Source organism: Pseudophryne corroboree, chromosome 9, assembly GCF_028390025.1.
Source record: "Pseudophryne corroboree isolate aPseCor3 chromosome 9, aPseCor3.hap2, whole genome shotgun sequence".
Taxonomy (NCBI): domain Eukaryota; kingdom Metazoa; phylum Chordata; class Amphibia; order Anura; family Myobatrachidae; genus Pseudophryne; species Pseudophryne corroboree.
Genome location: NC_086452.1, coordinates 18,215,260 through 18,226,842, shown reverse-complemented (window position 1 = coordinate 18,226,842; position 11,583 = coordinate 18,215,260). Strand labels below are relative to the sequence as shown.

Below are 11,583 nucleotides of genomic sequence, written 5' to 3'. Positions count from 1 at the left end.
ATATAGCATGACCTCTTTACATTATATAGAGCATACCTGTGACCATTATACAATATATACAGCATTTCATACAATACAGACAGCAAGTCAGAAAAAGACATAAAATGCCCAGATCATTCCAATAACCACCATACAAATCAGAGAGCATCCACCTGTCCCATGATACAGTACAGCGAGCCTCCGTGTGGCCACCATATAGAGCGCATTTTATTGATCACAATGGTCAGCGCATTTTATTGATCACAATGGTCAAGCTTATGGACACCAGGTAGTAGACCAAAGGGTATCATATTTGGAAAAAGGGTGTTAATTAAGTGGTTGAGTACACATTTTAGTCTTGAAGGTTTTGAAGGTTTCTAAGGTGGAGGCATCTCGTTCTGTGCGAGTTTGCGAGATTACAATAGTAATCATAGTAAAATAAAAGTAGTAATCATAGTAGTAATTATACTTAGTAATGATAATATACCTGTATACCTTTATGCTTTACTTACCTTTTTAGATAAAACACAGAGGAAGATGAAGATAAACATTCCCTGGAAGGCATTGGAAATTGTGAAGAGATAAGCTGTGACCACCGACCCATTTACAACATGAAGGACCCCAAACATCCAGGTTGCACCAAGAAGAAAGAGTAGAGCGAGGGCGCCCCGTGCGCAGGACCTGTGGAGGAACACGGCTTGTCAGGAAACTACAGCACCACAATCGGGAAACTCCAGGAAATGGCAGGTGAGTAAATAAGTGTATAAATAGAAGGATGGATAAACAGATAGACAGATAGATAGATAGATAGATAGATAGATAGATAGATAGATAGATAGATAGATACTGTAGATATATATATATAGATATATACATACTGTAGCAACAAACAGCAACATAGTAAAGGGATTTGCATTGCCACCAACCTACAGGTTTGTGTGTTCTACAGCAAATATCCTCAGTAAATATGGAATACCCCAGTGGACGCTAATGTCATATGACTCTCTTAAAACTATTGTGAGCAATTCCCAGAAGTGCTGCCTATAATTGCGCGAAGCTTAGAAAGCCAAAGAAACATCTTTTCTCCTGATCTGCTAGAGTAACAATTTCTACATGTAGGATAAACAGGGAATTATCTGAGGACACACACATACTATATATATATATATATATATACTAGGCGATTCATCGCGCCCTACGGGCGCTCTTCACACCGTCGAAAGGGACTACGCCCCCTTAACCCCTGCACGCCTTGCTGGGATTCAATATGTGTATGAGTATTACCTGCATTCCTAGGTTTGTCAGTGGTCAAATATTGCACGACGAAAGGGCTTGAGATGGTGAAGGGGGTGTAGGCCCTTGCGACGGCGTTAACGGTACCTGCAGGGCACGATGTACAGAATGTAGCGGGTGCCGGGGGGGGGCGGGGGCGGATGAGGCAGGGAGTATGTAGATGCTGTGGGTGGAGGGGGAGGTGGATGCAGGTGTGGGATGGGTGCAGGACCTATAACTATATGATTGTATGTGTAACAATATATAGGACACGGATAAGGATGTATGTGATATAGACATACCCGCATGAAGAGGTATATGGTGTCATTAGACACAGAGGGGAGTGCTGGTACATTGCGGAGCAGGGGCAGCTGTGTCCTGTCTCTACACCGTACCATCCTTCAGGTGTAGCAACGCGGACATGTTGCGCACGCAATGTCTCCACGCGGCCGCAGGTGCACCAGTCCCCTCTGCATGCGCTATGTGCGTGCCCCCCTCAGGTGCAGTCTGGTACCAGGGCCAACGGGCATGGACAGCGCGGTCATGTGCTCGGTGCTGGGCTTGCGCCCTGCGCTTGCTGTGTGAGGGATAGGGAGGAGGCGGCACAGCGGAGCATCACCAATATACCGGTAACTATGGGGGGCACCGCAGGGGGTTATGGCTCCTGTCCTCTTGGTGAGGGTTTGTCAGGGAGGTATCAAGGGGCCAGTGGTATGGACCGTGTATGGGACGCAGAGGGGTAGGGAGAGGATACAGAGACGCAGGGCGGTAGGGAGGGGATACAGAGATGCGGGGCGGTAGGGAGGGGATACAGAGATGCGGGGCGGTAGGGAGGGGATACAGAGACGCAGGGCGGTAGGGAGGGGATACAGAGACGCGGGGCGGTAGGGAGGGGATACAGAGACGCGGGGCGGTAGGGAGGGGATACAGAGACGCGGGGCGGTAGGGAGGGGATACAGACACGCGGGGCGGTAGGGAGGGGATACAGAGACGCGGGCGGTAGGGAGGGGATAGAGAGACGCGGGGCGGTAGGGAGGGGATAGAGACGCGGGGCGGTAGGGAGGGGATAGAGACGCGGGGCGGTAGGGAGGGGATAGAGACGCGGGGCGGTAGGGAGGGGATACAGAGATGCGGGGCGGTAGGGAGGGTATAGAGACGATAGGGAGGGGATACAGATACAGAGGATACAGAGACGCGGGGCGATAGGGAGGGGATACAGAGACGCGGGGTGGTAGGGAGGGGATACAGAGACGCGGGGCGGTAGGAAGGGGATACAGAGACGCGGGGCGGTAGGGAGGGGGTACAGAGACGCGGGGCGGTAGGGAGGGGATAGAGAGACGCGGGGCGGTAGGGAGGGGATACAGAGACGCGGGCGGTAGGGAGGGGATAGAGAAACGCAGGGCGGTAGGGAGGGGATACAGAGAAGCGGGGCGGTAAGGTGGGGATACAGAGGCGTAGGGAGGAGGGGATACAGAGACATGGGGTCTTAGGGAGGGGATACAGCGACGCGGGGCGGTAGGGAGGGGAAAGAGAGACGCGGGGCGTTAGGGAGGGGAAAGAGAGACACGGGGCGGTAGGGAGGGGAAAGAGAGACGCAGGGTGGTAGGGAGTGGATACAAAGACGTGGGGCGATAGGGAGGGGACAGAGAAACACGGGGCGGTAGGTAGTTGATACAGAGATGTGGGGCGGTAGGGAGGGGACAGAGAGACGCGGGGCGGTAGGGAGTGGATACAGAGATGTGGGGCGGTAGGGAAGGGACAGAGAGACGCGGGTTGGTAGAGGCGGGGCGGTAGGGAGGGGATACAGAGACGCGGGGCGGTAGGGAGGGGACAGAGAGACGCGGGGCGGTAGGGAGGGGACAGAGACACGGGCGGTAGGGAGGGTACAGAGAGACACGGGGCGGTTGGGAGGGGATAGAGAGACGCAGGGCGGTAGGGAGGGGACAGAGAGACGTGGCCGGTAGGGAGGGGACAGGGAGACGCGGCCGGTAGGGAGGGGACAGAGACGCGGGGCGGTATGGAGGGGACAGAGAGACGCGGGGCGATGGGAGGGGATAGAGAGACGTGGGGCGGTAGGGAGGGGAAAGAGACGCGGGCGGTTGGGAGGGGATAGAGAGACGCGGGGCGGTAGGGAGGGGAAAGAGACGCGGGGCAGTTGGGATGGGATAGAGAGACGCGGGGCGGTAGGTAGGGGAAAGAGACGCGGGGCGGTTGGGAGGGGACAGAGAGACGCGGGCGGTAGGGAGGGTACAGAGAGACACGGGGCGGTTGGGAGGGGATAGAGAGACGCGGGGCGGTAGGGAGGGGACAGAGAGACGCGGCCGGTAGGGAGGGGACAGGGAGACGCGGGGCGGTAGGGAGGGGACAGAGACGCGGGCGGTAGGGAGGGGACAGAGAGACGCGGGGCGGTTGGGAGGGGACAGAGAGACGCGGGGCGGTAGGGAGGGGACAGGGAGACGCGGCCGGTAGGGAGGGGACAGAGACGCGGGGCGGTAGGGAGGGGACAGAGAGACGCGGGCGGTAGGGAGGGGACAGAGAGATGCGGGGCGGTTGGGAGGGGATAGAGAGACGCGGGGCGGTAGGGAGGGGAAAGAGACGCGGGGCGGTTGGGAGGGGATAGAGAGACGCGGGGCGGTAGGGAGGGGAAAGAGACGCGGGGCGGTTGGGAGGGGATAGAGAGACGCGGGGCGGTAGGTAGGGGAAAGAGACGCGGGGCGGTCGGGAGGGGACAGAGAGACGCGGGCGGTAGGGAGGGGACAGAGAGACACGGGGCGGTTGGGAGGGGATAGAGAGACGCGGGGCGGTAGGGAGGGGACAGAGAGACGCGGCCGGTAGGGAGGGGACAGGGAGATGCGGGGCGGTAGGGAGGGGACAGAGACGCGGGCGGTAGGGAGGGGACAGAGAGACGCGGCCGGTAGGGAGGGGACAGGGAGATGCGGGGCGGTAGGGAGGGGACAGAGACGCGGGCGGTAGGGAGGGGACAGAGAGACGCAGGGCGGTTGGGAGGGGACAGAGAGACGCGGGGCGGTAGGTAAGGGATACAGAGACGCGGGGCGGCAGGGAGGGGATAGAGAGACGCGGGGTGGTAGGTAGGGGAAAGAGACGCGGGGCGGTTGGGAGGGGATAGAGAGACGCGGGCGGTAGGTAGGGGAAAGAGACGCGGGGCGGTTGGGAGGGGATAGAGAGACGCGGGGCGGTAGGGAGGGGATACAGAGACGCGGGGCGGCAGGGAGGGTCCCCAGTGAGGAAGCTGATGAAGAAAGGGGGGTAGTAGTGGAGGGGGTGGAGTTGTGTAAAGTGGTGACCAGACATACAGTGGCTAGGATGGGCGGAGGGACTCACCGTTGGGGCTGTGGGTGGCTGCTGCAGGCTGTGAAATAGTTCAGTATCCAGAGGCGTCAGCAGGTGTGGGAGAGCAGTCTGTACTATGACATTTCCTCCCCCAGCCCCCCCCCCCCTCCCTCGCACGGCGAAATGGGGGCGTGGCCTAGAGTAAAAGGGGCGTAGCCTCACGGGTCTTTTCGCTCTCGCTCCGGGGGTGTTTCCAGCTTGCCTGTAGATGCTGGCAGCCCCCGGAGACTGCAGAGTGTGTGTGTTGGCTGTGTGACAGGAGGAGAGTGCTGCAGGAGATGACGTCACTGCAGCACTCGGCTCCTGACAGCGGGATGTGTGTGGAGGAGGTGGCTGGTCTGTGTACGCGGGGCAGGGAGGGCTATGAGAGCCTTCTCCTGCGCCACCCGTCCCCCGTCCCTCCTAATGTGTATGCCGGGGGCAGCAGTTGTTGTTCGGCGCGCCGTGGCTGGTTAGTCAGATTTGCTGGGGGGGGGGAGGGGAAGGGGTGTGAACATGGACAGGCAGCAGGAGCAGAGACTTGCTGCACATGTGGTGGGCGGGCTCTGTGACTCCGCCCACCGATGTGACTCCGCCCAGCGTTACGGGCACAGAGTCACAGACTTGGGCAAATATATAGGAGATATATATATAATTTAAACATGTAGATCTGCACTACAGCATATATTCTAGAGATGAGCGCCTGAAATTTTTCGGGCTTTGTGTTTTGGTTTTGGGTTCGGTTCCGCGGCCGTGTTTTGGGTTCGACCGCGTTTTGGCAAAACCTCACCGAATTTTTTTTGTCGGATTCGGGTGTGTTTTGGATTCGGGTGTTTTTTTCAAAAAACCCTAAAAACAGCTTAAATCATAGAATTTGGGGGTCATTTTGATCCCATATTATTATTAACCTCAAAAACCATAATTTCCACTCATTTTCAGTCTATTCTGAATACCTCACACCTCACAATATTATTTTTAGTCCTAAAATTTGCACCGAGGTCGCTGGATGACTAAGCTAAGCGACCCTAGTGGCCGATACAAACACCTGGCCCATCTAGGAGTGGCACTGCAGTGTCACGCAGGATGTCCCTTCCAAAAAACCCTCCCCAAACAGCACATGACGCAAAGAAAAAAAGAGGCGCAATGAGGTAGCTGACTGTGTGAGTAAGATAAGCGACCCTAGTGGCCGACACAAACACCGGGCCCATTTAGGAGTGGCACTGCAGTGTCACGCAGGATGTCCCTTCCAAAAAACCCTCCCCAATCAGCACATGACGCAAAGAAAAAAAGAGGCGCAATGAGGTAGCTGTGTGAGTAAGATTAGCGACCCTAGTGGCCGACACAAACACCGGGCCCATTTAGGAGTGGCACTGCAGTGTCACGCAGGATGTCCCTTCCAAAAAACCCTCCCCAATCAGCACATGACGCAAAGAAAAAAAGAGGCGCAATGAGGTAGCTGTGTGAGTAAGATTAGCGACCCTAGTGGCCGACACAAACACCGGGCCCATTTAGGAGTGGCACTGCAGTGTCACGCAGGATGTCCCTTCGAAAAAACCCTCCCCAATCAGCACATGACGCAAAGAAAAAAAGAGGCGCAATGAGGTAGCTGTGTGAGTAAGATTAGCGACCCTAGTGGCCGACACAAACACCGGGCCCATTTAGGAGTGGCACTGCAGTGTCACGCAGGATGTCCCTTCCAAAAAACCCTCCCCAATCAGCACATGACGCAAAGAAAAAAAGAGGCGCAATGAGGTAGCTGTGTGAGTAAGATTAGCGACCCTAGTGGCCGACACAAACACCGGGCCCATTTAGGAGTGGCACTGCAGTGTCACGCAGGATGTCCCTTCCAAAAAACCCTCCCCAAACAGCACATGACGCAAAGAAAAAAAGAGGCGCAATGAGGTAGCTGTGTGAGTAAGATTAGCGACCCTAGTGGCCGACACAAACACCGGGCCCATTTAGGAGTGGCACTGCAGTGTCACGCAGGATGTCCCTTCCAAAAAACCCTCCCCAATCAGCACATGACGCAAAGAAAAAAAGAGGCGCAATGAGGTAGCTGTGTGAGTAAGATTAGCGACCCTAGTGGCCGACACAAACACCGGGCCCATTTAGGAGTGGCACTGCAGTGTCACGCAGGATGTCCCTTCCAAAAAACCCTCCCCAATCAGCACATATAGACATATAGCTAATATAGACTGGTTGATAAAGAGATGTCGTAGTATGTATGTATAAAGAAGAAAGAAAAAAAAACCACGGTTAGGTGGTATACAATTATGGACGGACTGCCGAGTGCCGACACAGAGGTAGCCACAGCCGTGAACTACCGTACTGTACTGTGTCTGCTGCTAATATAGACTGGTTGATAAAGAGATGTCATAGTATGTATGTATAAAGAAGAAAGAAAAAAAAACCACGGGTAGGTGTATACAATTATGGACGGACTGCCGAGTGCCGACACAGAGGTAGCCACAGCCGTGAACTACCGTACTGTACTGTGTCTGCTGCTAATATAGACTGGTTGATAAAGAGATGTCGTAGTATGTATGTATAAAGAAGAAAGAAAAAAAAACCACGGTTAGGTGGTATACAATTATGGACGGACTGCCGAGTGCCGACACAGAGGTAGCCACAGCCGTGAACTACCGTACTGTACTGTGTCTGCTGCTAATATAGACTGGTTGATAAAGAGATGTCGTAGTATGTATGTATAAAGAAGAAAGAAAAAAAAACCACGGTTAGGTGGTATACAATTATGGACGGACTGCCGAGTGCCGACACAGAGGTAGCCACAGCCGTGAACTACCGTACTGTACTGTGTCTGCTGCTAATATAGACTGGTTGATAAAGAGATGTCGTAGTATGTATGTATAAAGAAGAAAGAAAAAAATACCACGGTTAGGTGGTATACAATTATGGACGGACTGCCGAGTGCCGACACAGAGGTAGCCACAGCCGTGAACTACCGTACTGTACTGTGTCTGCTGCTAATATAGACTGGTTGATAAAGAGATGTCGTAGTATGTATGTATAAAGAAGAAAGAAAAAAAAACCACGGTTAGGTGGTATACAATTATGGACGGACTGCCGAGTGCCGACACAGAGGTAGCCACAGCCGTGAACTACCGTACTGTACTGTGTCTGCTGCTAATATAGACTGGTTGATAAAGAGATGTCGTAGTATGTATGTATAAAGAAGAAAGAAAAAAAAACCACGGTTAGGTGGTATACAATTATGGACGGACTGCCGAGTGCCGACACAGAGGTAGCTACAGCCGTGAACTACCGCACTGTGTCTGCTGCGACTGGATGATAAATAATGATATAAAAAATATATATATATCACTACTGCAGCCGGACAGGTATATATATTATATAATGACGGACCTGCTGGACACTGTCTGTCAGCAGAATGAGTTTTTTATAGAATAAAAAAAAAAAACACCACACAAGTGAAGTCACACGACGAGTGTTTAACTTTTTCAGGCAATCACAATATAGTATACTACTAACTATACTGGTGGTCAGTGTGGTCAGGTCACTGGTCAGTCACACTGGCAGTGGCACTCCTGCAGCAAAAGTGTGCACTGTTTAATTAATTTTAATATAATATGTACTCCTGGCTCCTGCTATAACCTATAACTGGCACTGCAGTGCTCCCCAGTCTCCCCCACAATTATAAGCTGTGTGAGCTGAGCACAGTCAGATATATAATATATACATAGATGATGCAGCACACTGGGCTGAGCAGTGCACACAGATATGGTATGTGACTGTCTTGTACTCCTGGCTCCTGCTATAACCTATAACTGGCACTGCAGTGCTCCCCAGTCTCCCCCACAATTATAAGCTGTGTGAGCTGAGCACAGTCAGATATATAATATATACATAGATGATGCAGCACACTGGGCAGAGCAGTGCACACAGATATGGTATGTGACTGAGTCACTGTGTGTATCGTTTTTTTCAGGCAGAGAACGGATATATTAAATAAAACTGCACTGTCTGGTGGTCACTGTGGTCAGTCACTAGTAAACTCTGCACTCTCTTCTACAGTACTCCTAAGCTCCAGTAAATCAGGTCAATCTCTCTCTCTCTCTCTCTCTCTCCTAATCTAAATCACTGTACTCCCTAACAGCTGCTCCCCGTCCCCAATCCTCCCCACAATTATAACTAAGTCACTCAGTCTTTACTCTTTTCTACTATAACGGAGAGGACGCCAGCCACGTCCTCTCCCTATCAATCTCAATGCACGTGTGAAAATGGCGGCGACGCGCGGCTCCTTATATAGAATCCGAGTCTCGCGAGAATCCGACAGCGTCATGATGACGTTCGGGCGCGCTCGGGTTAACCGAGCAAGGCGGGAAGATCCGAGTCGCTCGGACCCGTGAAAAAAAACATGAAGTTCGTGCGGGTTCGGATTCAGAGAAACCGAACCCGCTCATCTCTAATATATTCCAATGTTTTTCAGTGCTATTTACAGTATTTAGCTATGATTGTACACGGAGCGCTGGAGAGACAGAGGACTGGTGCCAGGGCGATGCAGATAATAAGAGATTCCAACAGTTCTTCCTAAAATGAGGCTCTCCCTACCAACAGGCGTAAATAGCTGCCATTATGTTTGCAGGACAGGGCACAACAGTTCGGGTGCCCCGGGCTAAGGCGACCTGGGTTTAGGATTGGACCAAGAGGAAGCCCAGGGAGGTGTTGGGACACAGCAGGTTGTCTCTTTAATGTTGTGTCAAAGATCATTTGGCAGTTGGAAATTATAGTATTATATTGCTGTTAATACACAGAAACACCCGGCAGTTTCATACATGAGATCCCATCCATGCAGTTCCGGTCCAGGTATTGGAGCAAGCACTCCCAGCAATCAGGCACACCTGTGCCACACTTTTATAAAGCTCGTTAGGGCAAGGGCTCAGGGCTCCTGATGCCAACAAGTGGCCAGGCGATAGAGGGCGGGCCAGTGGGTTAGAGACAGGGAGCCAGAGATTGTGTACATGCTGTTTGTGAACTGGGGAATAATTAAGGTATCCATTGAAACTTGCTGTGAAAAAGTCTGTTTACTCTGCTGTAAAAGTAAATGGTCTGCATTTCTTTCATACAACTGTGTCAGCCTCTCGTCTGGTGGAAGGTCGCTTGTTTTACACATATATATATATTTTTATATATATATATATATATATATATGTGACAAGAACACTGGAATAGTGTTTGAGGGCAGGTATGTGTGTCCCAGGTTCTTGTCTTACATGTTTTGAGAAAAGGAAAACTTCCAGGAAAATGTTTTGTTTTGTTAGCAGCTTTTCAGTCTGTTGGGAAAGCTGGATAAGGGCCCAGAGAGAGAGAGAGAGAGAGAGGGCAAGTTCCAGACATTGGACCCAGTTTGGGTCTTTGGCCTCCCAGAGGGCTAATCAGGGCTTTCAGCTGTGTAAGAGCCTTATAGGGCTGCTAGCCTGATCAGTGTGTGCAGACTGCCTGGGGAGACTGCAGAACCTCTGTGGGAGAACATGCTTCCTTATACAATGAGCCATACAGTATTTACTGGAAAACTCTGTGTTTTTGTTTAAAGACAGTCAGGACAGTCAGGAACGTCTTGTGTATAGTTAGTGCAGGACAGGCAAGGTATTTTCTTTTGATGTTTATTTTATTTTCTGCTTAATAAAACTGGTTACGGCCAGTTGCACCACAAAACTGGACTTCTCAGCTGTTGCTTGCTGCCATATACCCCAGGAGACGGCATCCTGTTCCCCTACAGTGTTACAACTTGGTGGAGAATGCGAGCATACCGTTCTGCGCATTAGGGAAAGCAGCAGCTGTATGAGGCCTGCAGAAACTGTGGTTTATGCAGATACAGCTCAGTGTGAAGTTGCTGAGACTCACCCCTGAGGATTCGATAAATGTTCTGGGTGAAAGCAGCAACAAAGCCGCCCGAAAAACCTGTTGACATGGAGGAACTTCTTAAGGCCTTGCTGCAAGCTATGGCGGCTCAGCAGGAGGCCACCAGACAACAGCAGGTGGCTCTTAAAGAACTTTACAGGCAACAGCTTCAGGATAGAGAGGCCTTAACAGAAGTGGTGCAGAGCCTTGCAACCCGGATTGGAGATAACACCGTCAGTGCTCTAACCAGCCCTAGTTCTATATGGGCCAGTCACTTTTTGCAGAAAATGACGGAAGTTGATAATGTGGAGGCATATCTGACCACGTTTGAAAGGACTGCCGAGCATGAGAATTGGCCTAAAGCACAGTGGGCCAGTCTGCTAGCACCTTTTTTTACAGGTAAGCCCAAAAAAGCGTACTTTGATTTAAGCCCTGCCGAGGCTCGGGACTATGACAAACTAAAAACTGAGATCCTGACCCGCCTGGGAGTCACGTTGTCAGTACGAGCACAATGGGTGCACCGTTGGGTGTATGCCATGGAGAAACCTCCTCGCTCCTAGATGCACGACCTTATTCACCTAACAAAAAAATGGTTACAGCCAGAGACATTAACTGGTCCCCAGATGGTTGAAAGAGTCGTCATGGACCGCTCTTTGAGATCTATGCCCATGGTCCTGCGCAAGTGGGTGAGCCATGGAAATCCGGATACCGCTGACCGGTTAGTGGACATGGTAGAGAGGTATCTGGCGGCAGAGGAACTACTGATGACCACCCAGCAACCCATAAATCCTCGACAGTGCCCTTTAGTAAAGACTGGTAAGACTGTTCCGTGGGAAAACATTGCTGGGCGGTTTAGAGAATGCAAGGCTGGAGAGACTGTAAACACTGGCCCTGGAGACAGGGCAATGGGGCTAGAAAGGTCTATGCTGCCCAAACGGGTTGATAATCGTGTGGTTAAATGTTTTAGGTGTGGTATGCGAGGTCATGTTATTGCCAATTGTCCAGTCATGCAAGAACCCATGCAATGTGATGCTGCCTTTGAATGTCGCAGAATGTCTTTCTTTGCTAGGTTAGCCTGTACTGTGGTACCTTCACCTGAGCTGGAAAAACAAATGTGTGATG

General features: G+C 51.9%; 1 protein-coding gene across 1 annotated transcript in view; it reads right to left on the bottom strand.

Annotated features, from left to right (window-relative positions):
* Window positions 1-356: 356 nt before the first annotated feature.
* The window catches only part of ADGRL4 (adhesion G protein-coupled receptor L4), a 243,151-nt gene continuing 231,924 nt past the window's right edge, over window positions 357-11,583 (bottom strand). The window contains exons 15-16 of the mRNA XM_063939562.1: window positions 492-660; window positions 357-377 (exon numbers count right to left, since the gene is read on the bottom strand). Of these exons, the coding sequence (XP_063795632.1) occupies window positions 357-377; window positions 492-660 (190 nt within the window). The remainder of the gene's footprint in view (window positions 378-491; window positions 661-11,583) is intronic.